General features: G+C 57.4%; 2 protein-coding genes across 5 annotated transcripts; both read right to left on the bottom strand.

The window, feature by feature from the left end:
• Positions 1 to 854: 854 nt before the first annotated feature.
• On the bottom strand, positions 855 to 14455 carry GFRA4 (GDNF family receptor alpha 4; the record flags this gene model as incomplete). Its single annotated transcript, XM_084888411.1, has 7 exons — positions 855 to 2585; positions 8902 to 8993; positions 9680 to 9814; positions 9906 to 10015; positions 10120 to 10465; positions 12535 to 12600; positions 14332 to 14455. 7 exons carry the CDS (start codon positions 14453 to 14455, stop codon positions 2412 to 2414), a joined length of 1047 nt encoding a protein of 348 aa, XP_084744537.1. The 3' UTR covers positions 855 to 2411.
• On the bottom strand, positions 12930 to 27773 carry ADAM33 (ADAM metallopeptidase domain 33; the record flags this gene model as incomplete). Of its 4 annotated transcripts, none has more annotated exons than XM_084887138.1 (22): positions 12930 to 14800; positions 15056 to 15124; positions 15281 to 15372; positions 16460 to 16598; positions 16682 to 16790; positions 16880 to 16957; positions 17049 to 17247; positions 17349 to 17457; positions 17610 to 17805; positions 18052 to 18141; positions 18247 to 18424; positions 18959 to 19101; positions 19190 to 19274; positions 19364 to 19530; positions 19714 to 19785; positions 19866 to 19931; positions 20170 to 20359; positions 20445 to 20560; positions 20714 to 20792; positions 22706 to 22782; positions 25599 to 25678; positions 27671 to 27773. In XM_084887138.1, the coding sequence occupies 21 exons, from the start codon at positions 27771 to 27773 to the stop codon at positions 15087 to 15089; spliced, it is 2406 nt and encodes an 801-aa protein (XP_084743264.1). In that variant the 3' UTR covers positions 12930 to 14800; positions 15056 to 15086. The 4 variants fall into 4 exon arrangements, with proteins under 4 accessions (XP_084743264.1, XP_084743266.1, XP_084743265.1 ...); XM_084887140.1 differs by having other exon boundaries at positions 20445 to 20521; XM_084887139.1 differs by having other exon boundaries at positions 20714 to 20789.

Below are 27773 nucleotides of genomic sequence, written 5' to 3'. Positions count from 1 at the left end.
TTCGTTTCCTTCATCCAGTCAACGAATACTCACTGAGCACTTACTAACAACCTAAGCTAATGCTAGGGCGGTGACTGCGATGAAAAAGCAGCTCCAGAATTACAACAGAATCCAGTTCCCAAACCCATCAGCCAGGAGATCTTTCCTTAGGGATTCTGTGAGAATTGGCCATCCTGAGAACAGACCCAGGAAGACAGAAGGGCTGTCCTCAGCTGTGCACCAGCTCTCAGTCCGAAATGTTTACCCAGTGTACCAAACTCGGCCTCAGAAGTCATGGTGAAGGTTTGTAGATAGCCAAGCCCACCAGGAGACATGTCCCTGAGTGGTTCAAACTAATAACACCCTTGCCTGCAGGGAAAAGATCTGGAGAGCAGACGAAAACTGGCGCCTTCTCTTTTAAAGGCAATAATGGAAGTGACTTCCAGTAACTGAATTTGGGCACAAAACATTCTGAACACTAGTGAAGCCTGTTTCATTGAACTAATTCTGGCTTTGAAAATGTTTTTGTTCTATAGTTATTTACATTTTTGTTTGTTTGGATTCAAGCTTAGTTTGTTAATATGTATAATTTAGCATCTATTGCACTCATGTAAATATGGAGTAAGTATTGTAAACTATTTCATTGCTGAGGATTGTGGGTACTATACATACATTTAAGGACTGCAATTTTTTGGTATTTTTTGTATTGTAAAATAACAGCTAATTTAAGCGGGAACAAGAGAATTAAGGGAGGTCTGCATTTTAAACACAAATGTGAAGAACTTGTATATAAACAAAAGTAAATACTATACTACAAACTTCCTTCTAAAATAAAAGTAGATCTGGTAAAAATGTGGGATTTTATTCTGTCTTTAATTTTTAATTTAATTTTATTTTTTACTATTTGGTCATTAGAGCCTAAAGGAAAAAAAATTTTTAATGGTTCCCAAATTTCAAGATGCCTCAGAGGAAGCACTTGGCAGTTGAAGATAAAGGTGTAAAACCAGCAGTGGGCACCTCCAATGCCTCTGGAGGAACTTCCTGATGTCCCACTGACCCTGGTGCCCTGGAAATGAGAATGGTGTGCAGAGCGGTCCACGCCGATGCTGGGCCTGCCCGCTGCCCATGGTCTCAGCTTTTCGTCTCCTCATGGGCTCCTGAATGTCTCTAGGTTTTACAAATGACTAAATCTCAGGTGTGCTGATAGGTTCCATCCCTGTGGCCGCAGCATCATCATTGGTCTTCGGTTTTTGATGAAGTTTTGATGAAGTGTGCCTTCTGCATGGTTTTGATGAAGTGTGTCTTCTGCATGTCCAGCCCCACTTTAGGCAGCTCCTGCCCTCAGAAATGGGGTTAGAAGTGCATTTTGTTGCCCTGATGCAGAATGCAAAAAGCCCAGAGGATGAGTTGAGGACATCTGAGAAAGCAGTGCCAGGAAGGTCGGTGGTTCATACAGGGTAGGGTGGGCGAGGATCAAGGTCTAGGAGTTGGGAGAAGAGGCTGGAGGAGCCTGGGCCAGGCAGGAAAACCTTTGGAAAACTGGTGGTTGCTACCACCAGTCGGGAGGACATTGAAACTCTTCTGAGAGCTGTCAAGTGTTCTGACAGGATAAAAACCTGTGCTTCAGGAGTAGTGTGGCAGAGACGGCTGTGTGTTCACCAAACCTGTTGAATTTCGCTTTGGACACCCAGATCAATCAGGTTGGTGCCATAAACTGAGCTGTGGCCAAAGAACTTTCGGAAGAAGTGATCCATACAAGTTCCAAACTTGGCACATACCCTGCTCCTACCTGGGACTCCCTGGGGGTCAGGTGTCGGAAGATGTTGGGGGGGAATTGGATCCCTGAGTCACCACTTAGAGGCAGGTCACCTGGGCAGCAAGAACCGTGTGCTGGTCTTTGCATCACTAAAAAGCAAGCTTGAACTCCCCTCACCCACTGAGATTTGAGGCTTTATTGTAGCAGGTAGCTTTTCTTACTCTCACCAATACACAAATTGGTACCTTGAGGTGGAAGGTAACTGTAACCAAAACCTCAAACACGTGGCATTGGTTTGGTTCTAAGCCAGGTGGCAGGCAAGCAGATGCAGCAGGCAGCACAGCTGGGGATCCCTTCCAGGCAGTGGCAGACCATCTGGTAAGGCTGTTAGGTTGGATAGCTTGGAGAGCAAATGATGTGTCCTCTGATTTTTTTTTTTTTTTAGCTCGAGGGGAAGAAGTTGGGAAAAACAGAACATAGTATGTGTTGGTTGTTACTGGCTGCTTTTGGCAAGGCATCACAAGAGTTGAGTTCCAGAATTGGTTTACAAAGAAGAAGGGAAAGGGGTGGAGAGTCCTGAAAGCTAGAGTCTTGGGGTATTGGAAAAGCCAACTCGTCTTGCTTCTAGTGTCCAAACAGTAAGAGGCACCTGTGAACAACAATGACCCGGTGACATTTAGTGACTCCGCTTCCAGGTGAGAATCAAGTGCAGGATGTGGTCTTCCCTCTGGAGCCTCATAACTCCAAAGCCATCATCTTGAAGAGGCATCTGGGTAAGGAGGCAAAGAAATAAAGCCAACTTCAGAACTGTGTCCAGGAAACAGCCAGGGGTGTTGTCACTGGACCTGTGCTGGAAAAGAGAAAATAAAAAGCGTAGATTCGCTGAAACCGGTTTGGCTCAGTGGATAGAGCGTCGGCCTGGGGACTGAAAGGTCCCGGGTTTGATTCCGGTCAAGGGCATGTACCTTGGTTGTGGGCACATCCCCAGTAGGGGGTGTGCAAGAGGCAGCTGATCGATGATTCTCTCTCATCGATGTTTCTAACTATTCCTCTCTCTTCCTCTCTGTAAAAAATCAATAAAATAAAAAAATAAATAAAATAAAAAGCGTAGATTTTTGAAGGAATTGAGTTGCCAGAGAAACCACTAGCCTGACCTTTACAAAGGAAAACAACCAACCAGCCCTGTGACTATTGAGGAAGCGTAATTAGAACCACCTGCAGGCAGGAGATGGCGGTGAAAGCTGTGTCTGAGGGCACGACCCACGGCCCCCTCACATGTGGGCCAGAGAGCAGATTTGGGCCTGGGCAGAAGCCTCCCCCACCCCAAGGCAGGGCCCAGCGGGATTTCAAAATCCCCATAGGCCAGTGACGGCTGTGTGTCTGCCATGCTCATCCTTCCTGAACAGGCAGGTCATGAGGGTGTGCTGCCTGACCAGGCATTATGTAGGGACCAGGGATCTTCCAGTGAACAAAACAGACAAAAATCCCTGCCGTCATAGAGTTTACAGTATGGTGGGGGAGACAGATACTGGGTAAAATGTCAGATGGTTAGTTCCATGAAGAAAGGTAAAAATGGGGCAGGTAGAAAGTGCTGGGGACATGCCACCTTACATGGTGGTGCTGAGGAGAGGCAGTTGTGATGTGACAGCTGAGTAGGGAGCTGAACCAAGGAGGGAGCTGGTGTGGAGGCCCAGAGGTAGTACCGTGTCTAGTGGGCAAAAGCAAAGTGGGCTATAACAGCAGTGGTAGGAGTTGGGGCAATGGCTTTCAACTGGCACAAGGTTGCCCTCCAGAGGACATTTTGGAAATAGGCGGAGGTGTTTGGGATTATGGCTGTGATTTAGCAGGTGGGCCAGAAGGTGGTCATCCTGTGGCATGCAGGACTGTCCTACCCAACAAGGAACTGACCCACATCCCACTTGATGTTTATACATCTTGCTGGATATTTGTGTATGTGAGAAATCAGTTTCTAATTATTTTTTCCCCTGTAGAATCCAAACCTATTATCAACATTTGAGAGCTGGTTTAATATACAGTCAGTTTTCCAGATTTGCAACTATTGTATCAATCAATACTGTCTTCTTCATAACATTAGCAAGATTGAGTCATCATTTCGGAAAATCCTGTCACCAACAGCAATGTCATTCTGGTAACTGAGTCCCCAGTCCCATACACCTGTGTGGGTTGCATCTGAACAGACACCCTACAGCCCTGCATTACTGACTGTGGAACATGCCTGGCAAGAATTCTCTTCTGACTTGTGTCCCCAGCTCGAGGGCCTAGACCAGACGATCCCAGCCAGTGTATGAAGAGTGCTGCGCGGGGAGCAGGGGCTCGGCCCCGTGGCCGGGCCCATTCACACACCAGGACTTCCCTCATTTACTCAACCCCGGTCCCTTGAGGCTCAGTTCGTAAGGTTGTTTGTGTATTTTGTTCTGCTGTGTGTGTACTTATCATCATTTTCCTCTCTGTATCTTCTGGCTGGGACTGGAGGCGCCTTTGGGTGGAGTGACATGTCCCTGGCAAGACAATTTCCCGAGATATCCTTCAACTCCGGCCTTCCCGGGCCTGCAGCCCAGCGAGGCGGGGCCATGTCTCTGCCTCCCTTCACACGCGTGGCAGACTCACGAGCACATTTCTGTCCAGGTGGGGGGTGTCTCCTGAAGCCCTGCAGAGCCGTGACCTCCTGCTTCTCTGGAAGTTTCACTGCGAATATCCCCTCTTCCTGTAACAGTGAGCTGGTTCTGACACTGGCCCTGCTTCTCTGAGGTGAGGGAAGGGCAGTGAGCAGTTTCCACATCAACCATGTGCCATAGACAGCAGGCTCCAAGCCAGAGTGGGCATTCATGAACCGTGAAGTTTCCACCGATAAATCAAGAGCAGCTTCTAGCACCTGCCTTTCTGCCTCACTCCCCTGCCCCCCAGCCACCTGCAGCGAGCGGCCCAATGCTGACAACAGCTAACAGAGACCCAGGCACAGGGGTGAGGCCAGGGCCAGGGCCAGTCTCCTGGAGTGCCCATTAGAGAGTGGCAGCAAGCAGGCTACCTCATCAGACACAGAGACGGACCCCAGATGTGGACAAGCATGGCAGGACCCCTCCCTGGTTGTGGGGGCCACAGCTGGACTCTGTCTTGAGATGTTTGGCCAGACTTAACACCATGTATGAGACAGGAACTTTGTAGGCAGAAGTGACAAAAACCAGACTCTGACAACCTTACACAACTCCATTAATTTACCTGGGGCTGCTATGACAAATTATCCAAACTTGCTGGCTTTAAACAACAGAAATTTATCCTCACGGTTCCAGAAGCCAGATGTCTGGAATCAGTGTGGCAGGGCTACTGTCCCTCCAGAGGCTCTGGAGAAGAATTCGGTCCTGCTGCTTCTAGCTGCTGGTGGCTGCCAGCATTCCCTGGCTTGTGGATACATCACTCCCATCTCTGCCTGTGTCTCATTTCCCTCTGCCTCTCTTATACAGGGATTTAGGGTCCCCTCAAATAATCCAGAATAAGCGCTCCTCACAGGATCCTTAATTTAATCACATATTTTGCCATATAAGGTAATATTTACTCTTTTGCCTGCATATAAGGTAATATTCACAGGTTCCATGGCGTAGGATGTGAACTTATCTTTGGGACCACCATTCAGCCCACTACAGCAACAAAACCTTCAGAAAGTTGACTGCCCAGGAGTGGCAAGACAGTGCCTTTCACAGACCAAAGCACCTTGTCCCTTCTCTTGGCTGCTCTCTGCAGAGCTGGCTGGGTCCATGCCCCAAAGAGCCTCAGGCCACCCACACAAAATGTTCACTCTGGGGGAAAACAGAGCCAGGCTAGGGGGCCCAGGGACCTTTCATTTCCCCCTGCGCCAATAAGGAAGCCTCTTTTTCGTTGGGCCTTGTCTGATGTTAGAGGCTCCGCCTGGGTACGCCTGAGTCTGTCTGCTTAGAAGGAAGACAGCCAGCTGCCATGGAACAGCTGTGCAATTTTCAGCTTGGTTCTGCTCACTTAGATCTTCCCAACATTTTGAAAGGTACATGCCTATGTTTTACTCCAATTATCTGAGTACAACGTCGAGTAAGAGAGCTTAGCATATTCTCACGTAAGGCAAGTTATGTAGCAGGAATTTAATTCTATGTTTGGGCCACCATGCAATCATGGTGAGCAGGACAAGGTGATGCTTTCACTTCCCCATCCTGCTCCCATTCCCTCCCCCTCCCCACCACCAACACACACAGTACCTCCCCAGCCCACCCTAGGTGTCCGCTCCCATGCAGGTGGGAGCGGACACCATTCCTCCTTCATAGAATGAAAACAGGTTGGACTCTCACTTGGCCCAATACCTCTCCTTTTTTCCACCAGACACTGCCCTCCCATTCCATGTGATCTCATGGGCTAATGCCACTCTCCAGGCCACCTGCTGGGGCCACCAGGTCCTGCCTGGGACAGTCCGTCAATGCTGGGAAAGAGGTGCCTTTCTCTGCTGAGAATGCTACAAGGAGAGATCACAGATGGGAGGCTGCTGCTGGCATTCTTACCTGCCCTGGGTGAGAGCCTGCCTGGCAGCAGAGGGGAGCCAAACACAGGCCAGCAGGGGCAACGTCATTTGAACCCCTGGAGACAGCTGAGCCTGAAACTCAGATGGTTGAGCCGGTGCCCAAGCCAGTGGGATTTGTGATTGGTTTCAATCAGGAGAGTCCTGGTTGAAGCTGGGAGGCTGGTTGACAGCTGCCTCATAGAGTGTCTGTGGGTTTTCTGTGAGTTCCTAAGTACTCAGTATCAGACCTGGTGGCTCTTTTTCTGGCTAGGACAGCCCCAGGCCTGGGCTTTGGTGTGGTCCGTTCCTAACCCATGTCTTGAGTCAGGTTCTCCAGAAGCTGAGCCCAAGATAGGAACTCTCAGACCCTGATTTATTGGAGTGATTACCCTCAGGGAACCTCCTAAGTGAAGGAGGCAGGAGTGGGCAGGAGAAGGAGCTAGCTCGGATGTGGCCTCAGCTGGGATCCGGCATGGAGCTCTGGAGCAAGACTGGTGCACAGAATTGTTCCATGTGAGGCAAGCAGGCTAGGCCTCGATACCCCCGCTTCCGCCAGTCATTGGCTGCAGTCCGTGTCGGGGAGCAGAGTATAACTTTACAGGCATTCCTTTTAGAGGAGGGGCAGCTGTGAGCTGTGTTTGCAGCCAACATTCCCAGCAGCTTGGGGATGGGTTGCCCTGGCCAGAGAAGCCTTGGAGCAAAGCACCAACAGCCACGTCCACTTCCACCAGATTCATGGCCTCTGGCAAGCCTCAACCAGGTTTGAGAAGAGCAGCCTGGAGCCATAGGATCCCCTCACTCATCAGGAGTCTCCACGGTTTTGAGGAAGGAGGGGTGGGCAGAAAGCTTAGTATCTGTCCCCCGTTGTTCTGCCCTCTCCTCCCCAAACTCTTTTGCAGAACTGAAATTTAACACAATGCCCTTGGCTTCATTGGGTCCACACTGGCCACACACACAGAACGTTCACAAAAACTTTTATGATAAATTTCCATCAGCTCCAGGAGAGGGTTTGAATCTCTGTAGGTAGAATATGCAGGAATAAAAAACAAAACCCTCATCGCCCCTTCTTTCAAGTGTCAGTCAGGGCTGGGCTCGGTAAGCGCTGAGGTGGGGCTCCGCTAAGTGAATATGGTAGGTGACCCCGGGCTCCCAAACACCTCAGAGGTGGGACTGTGTCAACCAGGGAGGGCCTAGGTTTGGCTGCAAATAACAGAAGCCTAAGGAGAAACTGCCTTAAACAAATTAGAAGTGTCATTTTTCTCATGCACTGAAAAGTCCAGCGGGAAGCAGGCTGGAATTGGTGCAGTGGCTCAATTTTCAAGATGGTGCCCTTATCCCAGACGTTGCCACCAAGGTCTGGGCAAGAAGAGGGGAGGGTTGAGACTAGAGACTCAAGGAGACAGTCAGCAAGTCAGGTCCAAAGAGCTCTCCAGGAAGCTTCATCTGTGAATTCCATTCATTGGTCAGAACTATGTCACATGACTAACCCTAGCTTCAAGGGAGGCTGGGAAATGTAATTTATCTGAGTACTAGCAGAGAAGTAAAAAATATATATAAAAGCAATCAAAATCCCTGCTACTAGAACCTGGCAGTTGATTCAGTTCAGGTGAGGAGACAGAGCCCAGAGAAGTTCTGAAGCCATCTGAGGTCATCTAGGCCAGCAGAAACACATCCTGTGGCTAACCATAGGTCCCGGACACAGATCACATGAAAGCAAGGCCGGTCTTAGTGCACATAGATTTATTGAGTTGTGGACACCATTCTTAGTGCTGGGTTAAACCATGGGGTAGGTGGCCACATGGCCAGTGCAATGCAGGGAACTGGATTCTCACCTACTCAAGGTGGTACCCACCAAGCAACATATCACTCTGTCATGGGACGTTTGTCATGAGACACAGGTGATTACCATCATGGGTGGCACATAACTGGGAAAGAGCCATGAAAGGCTGCAGTGTTAGAGGGGGTTTTGCCTATAAATCTGTTCAGGGGCTGATAAAATCTATAATTCTTGGAGTTTGGTCTCTCACCTTCTCTAGGTTATCGTGGGGCCTGGTGAGGCCTTGGCTACACAGGTGACCCCCTCTCATGCCTACCCTTTGGGAAACCCCAACTGTTCCAGGGTCTGTGGAAGAAAGAGACCTACAACCAAGGAACCTACTGAAAGGAAAACCATGAGCTTATGCCTCACTCCAGGGGACAAGAACACAGGATGTCCAGACCAGCAGAGGGCAGCAGGCCAAGAGCATTGGGGCCAGCGTGGGGCGGGAGGGTAAGCCAGTCCCTTTTCAGTGGGGCAGTAGGCCACAGAGGTGGCCAGGTACCTCGGGCAGGGAGTGGGGGGCAGGAATAGTTGGCTGTGCTGTTCAAGGTCTGCTGTCCTAGTCAGAGCAGAGTCTGGAAAGCCAGGGAAGAGAGATGGAGAGCAGGGAGCACCCCTTCAGGGGCCCATCTGTGGAGGAGACCTTGGAGGGTGGGAGCAGAGTGTGGGCTTGAGGCCGAAGCCTAGCCCTTGCTCTTTGTGTCCACCCCCATCCCAGGTCATTCATGTCCACCTAGGCCCAACTGGCATGGAAGGGTGGGAGAAACAGTGCAGGGGGTGCCAGCTCACCTACCCCCTACCTGCACCTACCTGCAGGAGGCTGTGCTCAAGGTCCTGGCTGGAGTCTGGATGGTCCTGCAGGGCTGAGGGCTGCCAGCTGTCAAAGGCCCGTATAGCGCCATCTACAGAGGGAGGGGTCAGGGTGGGCTTGGCTGGGAAACCCTGGCTCAGGGGACAGCTCCTTGGGGACAAACTGAGAAATCCCTGGGGACCTCCGTGGCCTCTCCCTACGAACAGCTGGAAGACAGAATGTCTGCAAGGACTGGCTTCTGGAATGGAAGGTGCAGGGTAAGGAATAACAAAGAAAGGACAGCTGTGCTATGAGTGCCTCACAAACCTTGTCGTCTTCCATCCTCACTGGGGAGGGTAACAGTTATCACCCCCATTTTACAGATGGAGGCAAAATGGCTTAGAGGAGGGCTTCACACCCAGGCCCCCTAACTCTCAGCCTGGGCAGGGAACCACCAAGCTACCCAGAGGAAGGCAAGACCATCAATGAAAGGAGTTGGCGGTGCCTCTGAGATGGAGCTGCCTCAGAAGCGGCAGAAGCAGGAATCTCAACTAGTTCCGTTCCAGGTCCTCTCCCGCCCGCAGAGGCACCAGCCCACACACCCCTAGGAGCCTACTTTGGTCTTTGATTCCCTGAGGGGCAGGAGGACAGCAGAGGGAGAGCGGGCCTGCCTGGCTGCCGCAGAAAGCCTCCCTTTCCTCGCCTCTTAACTAGGCTCCCGCCGCAGGGCGGCCTGGTCGAGGGCAGTAAGGGCCAAGCGTACTCCCCCGCCGCCCTGCCCCGGCCCCGGCCCCTCACCCAGGCAGCGGTTCCCGGTGAAGAGCTCCCGGAAGGCTTCGCACTCCTCCCGCCGATTCCCGCTGGCTCCGCAGTCGCACCAGGGCGCCACGCGCGCGCTCCCGTTGTCCACATAGTTGGGGGTGACCGCGGTGCCTGCGGGGACCCCGAGAGCGCAGGAATCGTTTCACCAGGTGAAGGAACCCCGGGGGAGCCCCGCCCGTGCCCGGGCCCCTGCATTTCTTACCTACGAGGCCGGCATAGGCGCGCAGACAGCGGGAGGCCTGAGGGTGAGGGCAGCCGTCGGGGGCGCTGGGGGCGGGCGCGCAGGAGGCCTGGAAGGCCAGGAGGCGGGGTCTGGCCGGTGCGAGGGAAAGCCATGAGCCAATGGGCGGCCCGGGGCTCCAGCCCCGCCCCGCTAGCCCCGCCCCCGCCCCGCCCCGCTCCTGCAGGCCCCCCACCTGCAGACCCCGCTGCGCTCGCAGGCGTCTAAGGGCGCGAGGCAGGAGGGCGGCGGCCGGCCGGGCCGGGAGAAGGCGCAGGCGGGCACGAAGGTCTGGCGCCGGCGCTCGGCGCACGCGGGGTCCGCGCACGGGCAGAAGAGCAGCGCGTGCGTGAGCGCCGGCGGCCCGCGGGCGAAGAAGCGGCGCAGGGCGCGGCGGCAGCGGGCGCGCGGACAGGCCCCGCCGGCGCCGCCCGCCAGGCACCGCGCCACGTACTCCGTGCGCAGCTGCTGGCACCGCGCGTCCGCCGTGCACGCCTCGGCCGCGTCCACGCAGCGGTTCCGTGCGGCCGAGTTCGTGGACCCTAGAGGGGGGTCGGGCAGATTGCCGTCAGTCCTCGGTGCGGCCCCCGGGCCCTCTGAGATGCGCTCAGAACCCGCGGGGAATGAGGGGAACGGAGGGTGGCCTGGAGGTGTGAACCACCAGCGCTAACCGCGCCGGCCGTCACGGGGATGAGCGGCGGGCCCCGGGGATTCCTGCAACACATCAGAGGATGGGCCTTGCCCCTAGAGGCCGAGGCCCATCCTCTCCAGGCATCACCCCTCTCCCAAAACGGCCCCACCCATCCAAAGAGGGATCCCCGAGTCTCCTCCCACTCCCATGAGAGGCCCCTGACGCGGGGAAACAAAGCTTCTGGGGATCTGGTTAATGAAGACTTATCAGAGATTGCCTTGAGGACAGTGGATACCCCTCATCCTCACTCATGCATGCTGAGCTTTTCTTCTTTCCCTTCTTACCCTCTCTCCCCTCTCATTTGGAGACCCTTCAAACGGGTCCATAGATTTCTGGTTCTTTCTCCTTCTGACCTCCACTGGCCCCTGCCTCTGGAGTCTTCCCCCTCCACTCCCTTCTGGTGCTCCCTTCTGGCCGTCTAACCCATGCTGCCCCATCTGGACTCTGGCTTCCTCCTGGTTCCTCCACCCTCTACCAGCAAGGCCAGTGGTCGGCAAACTCATTAGTCAGCAGAGCCAAGTATCAACAGTACGATTGAAATTTCTTTTGAGAGCCACATTTTTTAAACTTAAAACTTCTAATGCCACGTCTTCAAAATAGACTCGCCGAGGCCATGGTATTTTGTGGAAGAGCCACACTCAAGGGGCCAGAGAGCCGCAGTTTGCCTACCACTGAGCTACGCAAAAAAGGAATTCTCGGAAGGGCTCTGGGCACTGGACAGTCTGGGTACTAAGGTGTGGATCTGAGAGAAGTCCTCCAGGGCAGGCCTCAGGGCTCTATCCTGAGCCACAGGGCCAGAGTGCCCCTGGCACAACCGACACACACCAGGGGTTGGTTAGACAGAGGGTGAGCTCTGGGCACAGGTGCTGCAGGCCACATTGAAATCCAGCCCAGCCGGCATCTTCAGAAGGTTGAGACTCGGCAGCCTCTTAGAACCTCGGTCACCAAACCGGGCTCCCTCTGCCCCTCACGCTCTCAGAGCCCATAGAAGCTGGCAGGACACCCCCAGCCTGGCCCCACCCCATCTCACTGTGTATGTTGAGGGGGGTCCCCTGCTTCAGGGCTTGGAGCAGGGCCCCTCTCTGGCATTGGCCACCTCTTTTGGGTGCCTTGGTGATTCTTGCAGCTGCTGGAAGGACAGACAGACACTAAGGACTTGGAGTGAGTATGTAAGTGGAGCAGTTTGGCCAGAGAGGGGTGAGCCCCCCCACCCCTTCTCCCCTTCTCCTCCAGGACACAGCGCAGCAGGCAAACTCTGCCCTTCTCTCCCAGCAAAGCCCCTCCTGCTCCCAGGCCTCAGCCAGATACACAGTCCCTGTGTCTGTCCCCTAAGGTCCTGGCTCCACTTCTGCTCCTCTGCTTACCTGTCTCCCTCGTGAAGAACACCCTTACCTCATCATCACCCTCAAAACAGCACATCTCGGCTCCAAGATCTCCTCTGCCTTGAACCTCTGCCTGCTTTCATGCTTCCCAGCCCACCCAGTGTGACCCCCTCCACGATGCTTCAGGTGGGGAAGAGACCGTCTTAGCGGGTGGGACAGCAGGTGAGTGGCACGGAGACACTGAAGATGCCGGGCAAGAAGTCAGTATGGAACTCTAAGACTGAAGGAGGAGGGCTGAGGCTGGAGGAAGGGGAAGAAAGCTGGGAGAGGGGAGCAATAGGAAAAAGGAAGTTCCTGAGGCACCAGTACCACAGTGGGGCTTGGGAAGGGGGCAGGGAGCTGGGCAGGAGACAGGAGGCAGGAGGCAGGAAGAGCAGAGCCCTGTGAGCAAACTGCCAGGTGTCCCTGCACCCCAAGCACAGGTCTCTCACTGGCCACACTTCCTGCCATCCAGCTTTTCCTGGAATCACCCTCTTGTCCCCGAGAATCCGGGATAGAGGCCAGAGTTCTGGGGTCCGAGGAAGAGGCGGCCACTCACTCAGAAGCAGCAGCAGCAGCAGCAGCAGCAGCAGCATCCCGGGCCCCAAGCAGCGGGCCATGCCGCCTGCAGAGTACAGGACAGCGCCAGGCAGAACCCCGGTGGACAGGTGCCTTCTTCCCGTCCTGCCTGAGCTGAACTGGGTAGAAACCCAGACAGGGTGCTGATGTGAGCACTCCTGCCACTGGGAGGAGCCTTTGCATGGCTCCCGCCCCCACTGAGTCCCCACCCTGAGCTCCGCCTCAGGTAGACCCAGGAGCCAGGGAATCTAGAGGCAGAATGTCTAGATGGACCTCACAGCTCCCTCCTCCCCACACAACACCTACAGCTACCCCAGGAGGCCTTGTCTCTCCCATTCACCACAGTTAACTTTTTGAAACATTGTTCTTTGCCTTCTTTCATAATTTTATTAACTTTTTAAAATATATGTTTTTATTTCATTTTTATTTTTTAAAGAAAGGGGGAGGGAGAGAAACGTTGATCAGTTGCCCCCAGTACGTGTACCAGGGACTGAACCTGAAACCTGGATATGTGCCCTGGCCGGAATCAAACAAGTGACCTTTTGGTGCACAGGACAATGCTTGACCATCTGAGCCACACCAGCCAGGGCTATTTTTAACTTTTTATTATTAACTGATTTCAAACTTGAACAAAGGTTGCAATAATGTTAAGTGTTTACTTTACACCTTTTACCCAACTGCCCCTTGTGTTAGCATCTCTCATAATTATCGTATAACTAGAGGGCCAAAGCTGTCAGTCTGACATGGCCCAAGGGATATAGCAGTGCGGGAAGCGGCAGGTGGCCAGGGAGGAGCTTGAGCCAGGTGCTCCTGCTCATCCCAGCCCCGGTGCTGCAGAGGTAGCATTGCCACAAAGGCAGGAGAGGCTGATGCCACCACAGCTGTGCTCGCCAACCATGAGTGGCACTCTCACTGTGGAAGTGCACTTACCACCAGGGGGCAGCTCCTGTGTTGAGCATCTGTCCCCTGGTGGTCAGTGCGCATCATAGCGACCGGTTGACCTGTTGTTCGGTTGCTTAGGCTTTTAAATATAGAGATTGCAAAAACTAAGGAATTGACATTGGTATAATACGATAAACTACAGATCATTTTTTAATTTCTCCAGTGTTTCTACTAAAGTCCTTTTTCTGTTTCAAGATCCAACCCAGGATCCACGACACTCAGTGGTCATGTTGCCTCACCCTCCTCCAATCTGTGGTAGCGCTCCAGTCTTTCCTCACAAGCCCGGTGCTTCCCCGTGCAGCCCTGCCTGCCCCCTTTTCTTGGGGACTGTAAGTGATAAAAACTTTCAATGGCATCAGTCTCTCCAGGTCTTCACTCAGTCATCTCTATAAATCAAAATCTCGCAGATACAAAGAATGCAGGACTTTAGAAAAGTCTCATCCAGCCTCTTGAGCTGGGGGCTGCCTCTTCCATGCTGCCGATGGGAAGATCAGACACTTGCAACAATTCCCCAGCTCTTCACACGCTCTGAAATGTGATTTTGCACTCCTCCCATTAAGTGGATATATATTTTTTTCTCAATCCCTGGAACCACAGAGCATTATGGTAAGTAGCATGTGCCAGTCATGGAATCTTAGGAGATCTTACAAGTTGCCATTCTATTGCAGGATGAGGTGAGAGAGAACTTGCCACAGGATCACCATGGCTGACTTTCCCTTTTGCCTCTGGCTCCCACCTGGCTTGGGGTGGCACTGTTATTGATCCCATCTTTACATAAAAAGGTCAATAGTTTGTTCATCATGGATTTTTAGTGTGTAAGGCCTTTCCCCCTTACCTGGGTGGGTTACGCCCAGTACCCCTACCCATCCTGCCCGTCTTACACAGCCCTTTAGCGGCTGCCGCATGGCGTGGTGGATGACCTCTTGGTCTTGCCGCTGCCCAAGATGTACCTTGTACATGTTCCCTTAATAAGCTCTGGTAATGATGGCGTTGTCAGCCTCTTCCTTTGGTCTCTCAGACCTGGGAAGTTTTACAGAACAGATGCATTCTTGGGCTGGCATGATCCAGCCTTAAAGAGCAGAGAGAGCACTGGGCAAACTCCGATGAGGCTCTGGGGTCCGGGAGTGGGTAGGGCCGATGTAACTTGGGGAAGAAACTTGCCAGCTGCCTGAAGGTACAGGCCAGCTGACTTGCTGACTCTGCCCCTGGCGGTCCAAGTGCCAGTAGCCACCTGTTTTTAAGTGTCCTCATCCCCGGATCCCCCTCTCATCAGAGGCAGGATCTTTGCTTCTGGACTTGACCTGCTGAAAAGGAAGTGGGGGAAGGGTCATCCCCTGAGAACTGGGACCTCAGGCTGCGGGGACCTCATGTGGCAGGGACCCCCTGTCCTCCCTCCGTGAGGACAGATGACCCAGGAAGAGCCACCGCTTCTCCCTCCCGCACTCCGGACGCTTCCAGCATCTGGCCTCCATGACAGCAGCTCAGAAACCCCAGAGTAGGGAGCAGGGAACTGAGGGTCACTGGGAGGTGGAGGCCCCCACATCAGGGTACCCACCTACCTTGCAGGTAGGGCCACAGGGCACAGGGTTCTCAAGGTGGCTCTTGGGCTCTGGCAGGGATCTCAGTGCCTGGGAGCAATGGGTGGAGAATGAGTGTTGTGAGCACAGTTGGCAGTGGTCTCTGGGTGGGTAGGGCACTCAAGGTGGCTGGGTGTTAAGTGTACAGAGGGGGCCCAAGGGTCCATCCCTTCACTTCCTTCCCCATCTCCCCTGCGCCTCACTCACTGAGGGGTCGGGGCTCTCCAGTGGTCATCGGGCCCAGCTCCAGGCGCTGAACCCTGGCCGGCGGGTGATCCCTGCATGGGCCATCTTTGGGCCTAGCCAGCGAGATCAGAGGTTGGAACAGTGCTACTGAGCAGGACACCCCTTCCCCCGCCTTCTGTGTTGACTGAGTCTCCACCCTTCTGCCCTCGGTCACTCTCTCTAGTGGCAGCTATTCTGCTCTCTTTGCCGTTGGGTGGCCATACGGCCCTCGATGACTCCAAGCCGTTCTTAGCTGCCCAGGCCCCATCTCCCAGGGCCTGCCACTTCCATGTCTCTTCACAACAGTCTCCACTGCCCTCCAGACTCTGCCCTGGCGATGACATGCTGTTACTCCCCTCCTGGAGGCCCCCCATGCTGATACACCACGCTCTGAGCACCTTGCACCACTGCCCACAGACCTGCAATCACTGCTCATTGTGCCAACGTCCCTCACCTGGCACCTGGGACCTGCCTGGTGCCCACCCCTGCCAAGGATGGCCTCTGTCCCTATCTCCAGCCCAAACCCTGCCCTTTCCCCTCAGCTTGTGCTAGGTACACCCAAGGCCAGGCTGTGTCAGATGTGGCTATGAGGGGCCTGCCTTGCCCAGGACCCAGTGAAGGGGCGTGGTATTGTAGAACCCTCCCCCCAGGTTATGAGAGCTGGTTCTGCGCGGGGCCTTGGCACAAGGGCCACTGGCGCTATAGCTGACCAGTGGTACGGAGTGGAAAGATGGGCCGACCCAGCATTGAGGAACCGGAAGGAGGAAACGGCAGAGATTGAGGCAGGGGAAGTGACAGAGGCCGAAAGCTCATGAGAAGGAGGCTGGGAGGCCCTGGGGGCGAGTGACGCTCTAGCACAGTGGAGCAGGAACTGCATTAGGAGCTGGTGGAAAACAGGGCAAAGTCAAAGGTGAGGCCGCCTCCTTGGTAGGAGAGACAGGAGGATGGACAAAAAGGGACTGAACCACAGACACGGGGAAGGGACCCGCAGCCTTGGCCCCTGGTGCCTCCTGCTCAAAGCTTCTTTCCACTCCCTCAGCTGCCTCTCTGCCTCTGGGGACGAGGCTTAAGGACACCACCCAAGCTGTCCCAGGCCCCGCGGAACTCTGAGGAGCAGGAACCACAGGAGTGGGCTCAGAGAGCAGGGACCTCAGAGCCTACCTACTGTCCCTCCCTGAGCCCCACAGGCATCGCTGAAGCTGGGATCCCCGCTGCCGGCAGCAGCACCAGGCCAAGCCGGCCCCGGGAAGCAGAGGCAGAAGGAAGCTGGAGATCACTGCCAGCAGGAAGGCGTCGCGGTCTGCAAAGGACAGGGTGGGGCTGAGTCCTCCGGAGGAGCACCGAGGGCCCCGGGCCCACGTGCCCCCCCCCCCATGTGCGCACTTTCCGGCTGCACAGGGCCGCTGTCCAGGCTGCCCCCTGGCCCGGGCTGGTCGCAGGAGGGTGGAGCCCAGCCAGGATCACAGTGGCAGTTATGGTTGCTGTTGCAAACCTGCAGAGGAAGAGAGAAGGAGGGTCCCATGGGATCAGGGACCTCAAGGTCACCCCCCCACACACACACACACACTCAAGACCACTCACCCCATGGCCGTGGCAGGCGGCCAGACAGAGCTCCAGCTCCTGAAAGGTAGTGTTCTGGCAGCGCCCGTCCTGGCACACCTGTGGGCATGGTGTGCACTCAGCACCACGGGCGAGTGACGCTCTGGCCTAGGGACTCAGGGGCAGGGAGGGGTTGGGTGGGCGGGCTCACCATGGCAGGTCCACACTGGGTGCCTGGCTCCACCAGGCCCAGGTCAGGCAGGACCAGCTGGGCCCCCGGTAGCGGGAAGGCTCCCCTGCAAGTCACCTCGCGGCCGTCCAGGAGGAGGGTAGAGTCCACCGGCATCGTGTGCGGCGCCAGTGGGCTCTGCTCCCCGCCCTGGCACTGCAGCTGCCCACACTGCGCATCCCTGGGGACCAATTGGCGTGTCAAGCAGCATGCGGGGGGGGGGGGGGTTTCCTTGTCTCCAACCCACTCCCCCGCTTCCGGTCCCTCTGCTCCTCTCCTCACCTCTGCGTACAAGGCACGTAGCTGCCCTCGGCATCCCTTCCGCAGTTGCCATGGGCATTTCCGGCCGAGTTCACCACCTGGAAACAGGCCTCCGGTGCTGGGCGGGAGCCTGGAGAGGCATGGGAGGGGCTGGGACTGGGCTGCCCCCGCCCTCAGTTCTCCCCCTTCGTCCCCACCCCCACCCCCACGTCTTTCCTAGAGGAGAAAATTCCTCCGACCCAAGGGTAGGGACGGAGTGCAGGGGCGCGCGTGTCTTCTCACCAGGCCCCCAGAGCTGCTGGCACTGCTGCTCCAGCGTGGGGCACGCGCCGTCCCGGCAGAAGCCCCGGCCGCCGGCGCAGGGCGAGCCGTCCAGCAGGTGCAGGTCCGGGGGGCAGCGGGGAGAGGCGCCCGTGCAGAACTCGGGGAGGTCGCAATCTCCCGCAGCCCGACGGCACGGCGCGCCCGCCGGCTTCAGCTGCGAAGGCGACCGCGAGGCGGGAGGGCGACCGAGACACAGAGGACAGTGAGAGGTCCGCGCCGACGGCGGGGCTGGGGGCGGGACAGGGCGGCGGGAGAGCGGGGTGGGCCCGGGCGCAGGGCGGAGCCCGCACCCGCGGGGACGGGGGCGCCAATCTGCCGGGGCCAACAGGGCGCCCCCCCCCCTTCTCCCGAGCCTGCCTGCCCCCCACCCTCCCTCCCTCCGGGCCTGCCCTGCCCTCACCTGGCAGCTGGCGCAGCAGGCCCCTTCGGAGCACCGGGCCCCCGCGCGCAGCGAGCAGTTGTGGGTGACGCAGCAGGGGTCGGGGCACTCCTGGAGCCGAGAAGGCGAGAAGGGGCCGGTGAGGGAGCAGCGCCTGCGCTGGGCGGAGGGGGATGGAGCGGGTACGGGGCCCGCCGGGGCCTCCGGGGGCCTCACCTGGCCGGCGCCGCAGTCGCACGCCTCGCCCTCCTCCACGAAGCCGTTCCCGCAGCGCGGCCGCGGAGCCACCAGCCCCGAGCGCGGCGCGTCCGAGAGGCACCGGCCGCGGCCCGCGCGGAGGAAGGCGCGCAGCTGGCGGCGGCTGCAGGCGCTGAACACGCGGGGAAACGGGTGTCTGCGGGCGGGAAAGGCGTCGGGGCGCGCGGGGATCACCCCCCCGAACCCCAGCCCCTCTCCGATCCCCCCCAGGACACCCCCGCTGGGCCGCACAGCCGCGCGCCGGCGTCTCCGATGCGCCAGGGGCAGAGCCCGGAGTGGTCAGGTCACTAAGCGGAGTCCCGCAGCCGGACCGGGGCGGGAGGGTGGGGCTCCCGGAGCCAGCTGCGCGAGACTGAGCCTCGAACCTCGAACCCCGATCCAACGCGGCCCCTCCTGGAGGAACAGCCTGGCTAGGTGTTTCTGAAAAGAATCTTTACACCCGTGAGAACGCCCTTTCCTGTGTTTACTCCAGGTAAGCCTCGTAACCCGGGGCCGGTACGTGGATCATGCCCCCATTTTATAGAAGAGGAAACTGGGAGAGAAGCATGCGCCCAAAGGAATGCAGCCGAGGAAGGGCCCCGGGTCCACAGGAGCCTCCCTAGCAGCTCCTCCCCTCCCTCCCCACCCGGTCCCCCGGTCGCCTGGTCGCCGGATCCCCGGTCGCCGGTACCCAGTGGCTGCTGCCATGACGCAGCCGCCCGGCTCCGCTGCCGCCTCTGCGCAGCAGCCGTCGGGGTCGTGGCTGAGGCCCAGGCTGTGGCCTATCTCGTGGGCCATGGTGGCTGCAGTGCCCACGGGGAGCTCCGAGTGATCCTGCGGGGGCGCGAGGACGGTCACTGCGGGCTGCGGACACCGCCCCGCACCCCCGCGCTGGTCCGGGGTCCCGCCCCACGGGGCTCACCGCGGTTACGCCTCCAGAGCTCTCCACGAGGCACACGCCTCCCACGGGGGCCAGGCCCACGGTGTCGCCCTGGAAGGCGCGGCCCCTGAAGGTGGAGGGCAGCGTGACCTGGGGGCGCGGGGAGGAGGGGCTGCCCAGCGGGGACCCGGGTGGATGGGGATGGGGGGCACCCACGTGAGCAGCTGCGTGGAGTCGTGTGGCTGCCGCCCCCACAGCCCCCGGCGCCACTGCAGGAAGGCCCAGAGCGTGCTGTTGGCGTCCGGCGTGATGCGGATCTGGTCCTGCTCGGTCCATACTTCCAGGCCGGTCAGCGCCACCCGGATGTCCAGGGTCCTGAGAATCTGTGGGCAGGGCAGGCCAGGACAAGCCTGAAGCAGGGGCCAGGCACACCATCCTGCTGGGGGTTCCCCTCCGTCCCCGCTACATTCTCTCTCCTCATCTCCAAGCCTGCCTCCTCCAGCGGGGACCTGCCCGCCCCTGTGACCGCCACTACCGTGGGGTGTCTTCCCACCCATCGCCCCAACCTGGTCCACGTAGTTGGCGATCTCCAGAAGCCGCTGTTTGGTGTGGTTTAAGTCCCGGTGCTGGGTCACAAACTGGGAAGGCAGCAAAGTGGTGATGTGACAGGCTGACCAGCCCCTCGAAGCCCCGCCAGCCCCCTGGAGTCTCCTCTCACCAGGGTGTGATCCGCCACGATGTACAGCTCCAGGAACTTCAGGCTTCGCTGGGCCTCCCGCCAGTCCTGCCGAGAAGCAACAGTGACCCCGAGTGGCAGGCTGCTGGCTTGAGCCCTGACCTCCAACCCCAATCCCCGGGGAGCACAAAGGTAACTTTAAAAATTTCTAAGAACTTCGTTTCTTCAGCCTTCAAATAAATACCAGGACAGGAGACCCTGAACCGGGGCCACACTTCCCTGTCTTTGGGATTTGGAGGGCTGTGGGGACTGCATCCCCACTCCCACCCGGGTCTGCGCCCCTGACCCTGATCTGGGCGGCAGGAGAACGGCTGGTCACGTTCCTTTTGTCTTCAGGATCCTTCTGGCCACAGACCCCTTTCCAGCTAAGCAGCTGCTCTGTCCAGAAGATCCTGTGGGTGGAGACACCCTCGGAGTCCCCAGCTGGCCAGGGATGCACATAATAGCTGGCATTGCTGCTGAGCGTGATCAGACCCCTGGGATGCAGAGGGGTGCAGAAGGGGGTGTGAGGGAATTCTTACCCCAGCCCCAGGCCCAGCCCCCTCCCCCAGAACTCCTCACCTTATCCCAGAGCAGGTGCTGAGGACTACCCAGGAGTCGGGGAAGCCCCTCACACGCCCATGGTAATAGCAATGATCCTGGAGAGCAAGGGATCCAGCCTCAAATCCCAGCCAGGACTGAAGTGGGAAGGGCAAGGAAGCAGGCTTTGGGGAGGGGAAGGGCTGGCTCCGGCCTCTCCTGAGGAACCGGAGAATGGGGCCGGAATGGTGGGGAGGCCCTGGGGGAGTGCACCCCTCACCCGGTCCTCAGTGCCCATGGAAGTGTCTCACCCTCTGGTTGGGGACCAGCACCACTGGCTGCCCGTCAGGGCTGTAGTGGGTTTCTGTGTATCCTGCGGCCAGCAGCCTGCTGGGAAGGGGTGTTGTAGGGATCACCTAATTCAGCTCTGCCTCCTCCAGGACGCCCTCCCGCCTTCCTCCCTGAATGCTAATTGAGCAGCTCTATGAGTGAGGCGCAGGGCTAGCACTTAAGAAGCACTCAGCCCAGCCGGTGTTGCTCAGTGGTTTAGCATTGACCTATGAACCAGGGGGTAACAGTTTGATTCCTGGTCAGGGCACATGCCTGGGTTGCAGGCTTGATCCTCAGTAAGGGGCATGCAGGGGGTAGCCGATCAGTAATTGTCCCTCATCATTGATGTTTCCACCTCTCTCTCCCTCTCTGAAATCAATTAAAAAAAATATATATATATTTATATTTATATATATATTTTATATGTATATATTTTTATATTTTTTATTAATATATATATATATATATATATATATATATATATATATATATTTTTTTTTTTTTTTTTTTAAAGAAGCACCCACAGTGTGTCTTAGGAAAGGGACAGGAATGACTGCGTGTTGCTTAGCTCAGAAAAACCTTGGGCTATAGGGAGAAAAGCGAAGAGCAGGAAGGAGCTTTGGTGATGGCTTAGCTATGGGAGCTGGGCGTGTGGGGAGCAGCAGGGAGGAGCAGCAATAGGGGCAGTTTGTGATCCGGTGGAGCCTGCGGCAGCAGCTGGTCCCCCAGGCCTCGGGCTGGGCAGGAGGAGAGGACTCAGGAGACACTGCTGAGGAGGTGGGACTTAGAGCCAAGGAAGTGTAGTTGAATTCCGTAGGTGGCACTTCCTGCTGCCTAGCCTTGTTGGGCATCTGGTCAAACCTCTCTCTGGTCCACCTCCCTGCCTCAAGGATCCTTACATCTTCTCCTATGGCCTGCAGACCCCACATATCTTTCCAATTGTCCTTCAGTGATGCTCATTCCCTTAATGATCCCATCTTTGGGCCCCATCCCACCAGGATCCTTCCACCAAGATGGATTAACCATAAGTCAACCTCTCTTAAGGAAAATCCTTGATCCCCACCTCACCTTGACCTCTGTACTGCCAGACCACCCAAAGATCTGTGATGCCTGCTTCTCCATCCACCCCCACCCCCAGTCTTTCCTTCACTTGCTCAAGCTTTGCTCCTCACTCCATGCCCATACACAACCTTAGGAGGTAGGTGATATGATCAAGCCATTGAATGTGGGGGACACCAAACCCCAGAGAAACCGAGGGTAGACATGGTGGAACTACAATAGCTTATTCCTAGTCCATCTGATTCCCTGGGGGAGAATAACATGTGTGGAGTGCTTAGAGCAGTGCCTGCAATGAAACAAGCACGTGATACATAAACAGCTGTTGGTGATATGGTCAGAATGATGTTAAGATCCCACGCTCCATCTTGGACACCCACCCCATCCAGCCCAGCTCTGCCTGCTCACTCGCCAACTTAAAGTCTCTGGCTCTGCACCGTCCAGGGTACTCAGCACGAAAATGGCCTCTACGATCCGGCCCCACGGGGACTCCCCAAACCTGCTGCCTTTTGCTCCCTTCCCTGCCGGACAAAGTGTGCTGCCTGAATGTGCCTTCATCTTTGTATTAATATCACTTCACCTTTGCCCTTGCCGTTCCCTTAGCCGGGCAAGCCTGCCCATCCAGGGAACCTATCTCGGATTCTCTTTGGACTCAGGGTTCTTTCTCGAGCCCGTTAGGTGATTGATGCTCACTCTGGCAGGGAGCTGACAAGATGGGCCTGGGGCCTGGGTGAAAGGTGTGCCCCAACGCTGGGCTCACCCAGCCCAACAGGCCATTTCAGCCTCGAGGGAGCCCTTCCCCTTCCAGCCTCCCTCCTTCCTGGGCTCCCACCAGTCCCTGCCCCCAGCACTGGTCCCCACCCCCCCGAGAGAGAGTCTGTCTTGGCTCCCAGCCCCCTCCCTGGCCTGGTACTCACTGGTTCTTCTCCAACTCCAGGAGGAGCTCCTGGCCTCCAGCCTCCAAGGCTACCAGCCCTGTGTCGAGCTTCAGGGCCTGGGCAAGAAGGGGTGCAGGATGAGGTGGCAGGCAGCCTGGTTTGCCGGGGAGCTGGTGGGTGGGGAGCCAGCCGGCCAGGGAGTTCATGGGGAGAACATGGGGCTGAGGGGCAGAAGGTCCCGCTTGCCCTTGTGGGCATGGATGGGCATGGGGGTGAGAGCATGCTGATGGGCATGGGTGGTGTGGAGTGAGATGTTCCCAAAACTCAGGACGTTTGTTCTGACAACAGCCATTGGATGTAGCCTGTTAGGTACACCCCACGTCCCCCCTAGAGAGACGAGGGGTCCTAGAAAGGACCCTGCCTTGCTCAGGGTTACTGGGCCTTCCCTCTGGCTCTTCCTCCTCTTTCATGCCTAGGCTTCCTCTGGGCAGGAAGGAAGCAGGGTCCTGAGGACAGTGCAGGCCGCACATGTGTCAAACACAAGGCCCGCGGGCCAAATCCAGCCCGCCAGGCCTTGCAATGTGGCCCGCACCGCGCTGTCGTCACTGCACTCCGCTGTCAGTTTATGACATTGTCAGTTTATGACTGCTCAGTAAACCATTCGGCCCGCGATTTAGGCTGGATTTTAGATTTTGGCCCCTTCTCTGATTGAGTTCGACACCCCTAGTGCAGGGGATGGGGGGTGGGGGTGGATGTCAGGTAGCCATGGCTCGGACTCCTCACAACCTCTTGTTCTGGCATCTTTTCTCCCCACTCCCTGGGGAATTCAGACTTTACTCCTCCACCTCCAATTCTGACTAAATGTCAGGCCCTGAAATTCCTCCGTCTCCAGCAGGTTCGCCCACACCTGTTTCACGGATCCTAGGAAGTAAACACAGACCCCCGGCCTAGGCCGAGAGAAAAACGCTGGCGTTCTTGGCCAGATTGGGCGGGGAGGGGAGAGGGAGGCCTGGCCAGCCTCTCCTTCCCTGCTCCCTTCGCTGCTTCCCACGTGGGAAGACTCATCTGCCTCCCTCGTCCATTCAGCCTGGCTGGGGGCCCAGAGGGGGAGGCGGTCCAGGGGCCTCCAGGAGAGCTGCTGTGTCTTCGGAATGCTAGCCCAGCCCTCCCTGGCCCTTCCTTTTTAGTCCACAGTGCACGGGGCTGGGCCGGAGGCCAAAGGGCTCCCAGGCTTGGAGTGAAGACTTCCTCCGCAGGTGGGGAGCAGACAGCTCCCTGCCCCCACAAGAGCCCAGCAGGGCCCCAGGCATGAGCTCATGGGGCCGGAATGCTACTGGCTTTATTGGAGAAAGGCTTGCACCAGGGATAGGCAGCAGCCTCAATGAAAAGCCTCCTTCTGCCACCCCCAGACCCCAGAACCCCCTCTCTGTCCCTCTGCACCTCTGTCCTCACTTCTTGCTCTCCTAGTGACTTTACTCCTCGCTGTGTACCCTGAAATGTGAGTGTTTCCTTCCTCTGGGACCGGACACTGACCTCATCTTGGCAGGCTTCCTGGGGGCAAGGGCCAGTAAGTGGGGAGAGCAAGGCCCCTCTGGGATTCCGCTCCTGTCACAGCCCAAGCCAGGCCAGGAGGGTCCGCAGTCAGGGTGACTCCAGCAGGAGCCCAGCCCTCTGCTGGCGATGTCCAGGAAAATGATCTCAAAGCTCGAACCAGCGCCAAGCTTGACCACTTGAATGGGGACCCTGAGGGTCTGGGGGACCCTGTGAGGGAGCTGTGGGCCTCCCGGCCCCATGGCAGCGCTCTCCTGTCTTCCTCCTAGGTGGCTTGGACAGGGGTTGTCCCTTCTTACCTGAAAAGTCAGGATGAAGAGGGCTCTCTAGGTTGAGGGCACATTGGCCGATGGTTTGAAGTCTTTCAGACCCGAGTGGGTCTCAGACTTCTGGGCTAAAGAGCTGTGTGAACGTGGGCAGTTTCTCCAGCCTCTCCCGGCTTCAGTTCGCCCCTCTCTCAGATGGGCATATGGCCTCCTGGTTTGCAGCACAGCTAGCTGTGTGGCACATGGGGCTGGGGCTGTGGTTATTCTGAAAGTGTGTGCTGGGTGGGTGTTGGGAGGAGACTGGGGCAGAGCATCCCGGAGAAGCAAAATGGGGTGAGCCTGCATCTGAGGGCCACCAGAAGAGTGACTGATAGATCCTCCCTTCCTCCAGTTGATGGACAGACGTAAACCCCACCTGCGGCCAGACATTCCTGAGCTCTGAACCACCAATCAGCACCTGCCAAATATCCTAAGCCCCTGATTCCTAAGTCCCTAGGTTCCCTAATCACCAATCAGCGTGTGCTGAGTGCCCTAAGCCCCGTCCCCAATCCTTAAAGGTGCTTGTACCCCAGCCTTCGTTCTCTTCCGCCCCTCTCCCTGGAAGCAGCCGGCAGGGGTACCCTTCTCTCCAATAAAGCCTGTGTGTGTCCTGCCATCCCTGTCTCCATCTACCTTCTCTATTTAATCTATCAGTGACTAATACGCCTTGGAAAGAAGCGTGAGGCTGAAGTTTCAGGCCTCTCAATGGCAGGGTCCTGGAGGGGGCAGCAATGTGTCCACAGGGTCACATGTTCTGGAAAACTTTGCCAAAAGGCAGAGTTTGTATTTTCTTAAAGAGATCCCTGAAGTTTCGTGCCTGGAGAGTTGTGGGAAGGGAGAGAATGAGCAGGCAGTGGGAGTGTGGGAGAAGCCTGAAAATGACTTCCATGTGTGCAGGCTCACATAATCTACATGTCTCCCCACCCCTGCCTGCTAGCCCTTGAGGGAGGAGCCTGAAGGGCTGGGCGCGGGGACTGAGGGAACACAGTAAAACGGCTGGCGGCACTGCGGTCTGGGGAGGGGCCGAGGGGCGGAGAGCCGGGGCCCTGCAGAGGAAGGGGTGATGAGGCACTGACCGGCTCCTCCAGGGTGACCACGCGCCAGGCTCCTCCGTCCAGGACCCAGTGAGGGGTGACTGGCTCTCCGGGGGAGTTTCCTGGTGTGAGGACAGAGCACAGGGTGAGGGGGGACCTGAGGAGCAGAGGGAAGCAGGGACAACAGAGGGATGGGGTTTGACGGCAGCAGGGAGGACCATCCATCTTCAAGGTCCCATGGGGTGTTCTGGGAACTGAGGAGCAGCCTGGGGGCGGGGGGGGGGGGGGGGGGGCGGGGAGGGGAGTTGGCAGAAGAGAGACAGAGGAGCCTAGGAAGGATAGTTCTGCTGGGGATGCTTGGAGCCCCACTGATCTTGGGGGAGGGCTTGGTGTCAAAGGTCACGAGGGAGAGACCCAGGCCGCCAGTGCAAGGGGGAAGGAGGAAGGCAGCCTGGGGTATTTTTAGGCCGGGCGGCAGATGCCTTTAGGGTGAGAGATCTGTGAAGAGGATGCCTGTGTCTCCACCGCCCTCTGGGAAAAACAACAGCTAGATGTTTTCTTGGGCGGCTCGTGTTGCTCAGAGCTGCCTTTGGGGCTTCGTGCAGGAAGTGGGGCTTCCAGGGACCCTGGCCCAGGGGCAGAGCCTGAGTGCTCTCAGGGGAGTGGTGTGCTTCAGGAGCTCCAGGAGGAATACCAGAGCCAAGCATTACTCAGAGAGGGCTGGAATGCTCTCCTGGAATGCCCCCAGTCATCTTCCTCCCAAGGTCTACAGTAACTCAGTAACTCGCACTGCACCCCCCTGTAGGAGGCAGGCCACAGGCAGCCCGACCACCCACTGGCACTCAGTCCTGGGGGAAGCCCAGCTCCCAGACTGACAGCTCTGCCACCTCCACCCAGCCCTGCCCAGGCTGAGACGTTGGCCTGTGGAAGTGGCTCAGTAATGGCCAGGCCCCCACCCCAAATCCTTTCTCCTTCTCTGTCCCCTCCCCCAGGCCCCATCATCAAAGACCTGGAGAAGCAGCAACTCCAGGAGTTCCCTTCCCCCAAGAAGCCCTCCCTGATTGGATGAGTGAGCTGCTCTCGAGCAGTTGCCATCAGCGAGGGCACGTGTGGGCAGGGGTCTGAGTGCTCCTGGGGAGAGGGGAGGGTCTCTTAGCCCAGAGAGGACTTCACTGGGAGTGGAGAGCCAGGTCTTGCTGGGCCCAGGCCTCCCACGTATTGGCCTCTGGCACCTTGATGAGGGAGGGGGCGCAGAGAAGGAGCTGTGGTGACTAAGTGAAACCAGGGGAGCCAGTGTAGTGTTGGGGAGCATAGAGCCCCTCTCCACTCCCCCCAGGGGGTTGTGTCTCCCTCCCCTGGCTCCAGGCTGAGGAGAAGGAATCAGTGGAATGCCTGGGGACCATCCCCAAGAGAGTGAGGGCTGTGATCCCTCCCCCTGAGGGCTCAGGGATTCTATCCCTGCTGGGTTCCCCCTCCACAGTGCTCTGCAAACTGCCCCCTCCCCAGCCCAGCCTGTCCTGCCTTCTGCCTGATGTCCAGGCCTCCGGCCTACTCAGAGCTGCTGGTCCAGCCGGGCGCCAGAGGGTGGGAGAGGTTACCCTCTGTGAGGAGCCCTCCTCCTCTAACCAAACATGGCAACAGCATAAACTAGTTACACCCTGGCCCAAGGCCCAGGATGGGGGTGAGCTTGGGTGATGGGTGAGTGTGGAGGTCACAGGCAATGATCACAGCAGGGTTTCGGGGGGCCAGTGGGCGGGGGGGGGGGGGGGGGGGGGGATTTCCAGAGGAGGAAGACCCTTGAGCCCTGAGGGATGGAGGTGCAGGAGGCTGGGGCCTGGGGATCCAGGCAGAGGGGTGTGAGCGGAGGCACACTGCTCAGAGGATAAGGATTCCTGCCGCTCTGCCTTGTGGCGGGCACAGTGGCAGGTGGGCAGAGTGTGCAAGTCTGGGCCCTTAGCCCAAGTTCAGGTGAGAATCCCTGGGCAGGACCCAGGGACACCTTCCCAAACCCTCTCTGTTCCCGGGCGCATTCCCGCATTCCCGGGAGGGAGTGGGTTCAACCCCTCCATCCCCTGACAGAGACCAAGCCTGCCCCTCGGGGCGCTCCCACTCACCGCGGAACGCCTCGGCCCCCCACACGGACCACGGCAGTCGCAGGAACAGCAGCAGCAGCCACGCGGGCGGCGACCCCAGCGCCCTCGGAGACCCCCGGCCCAT

Source organism: Pipistrellus hanaki, assembly GCF_964339955.1.
Source record: "Pipistrellus hanaki genome assembly, chromosome: 6".
In the NCBI taxonomy this organism is placed as follows: domain Eukaryota; kingdom Metazoa; phylum Chordata; class Mammalia; order Chiroptera; family Vespertilionidae; genus Pipistrellus; species Pipistrellus hanaki.
Note: the sequence above shows the minus strand (reverse complement) of the source record. Positions and strands in the feature narration are given on the sequence as shown.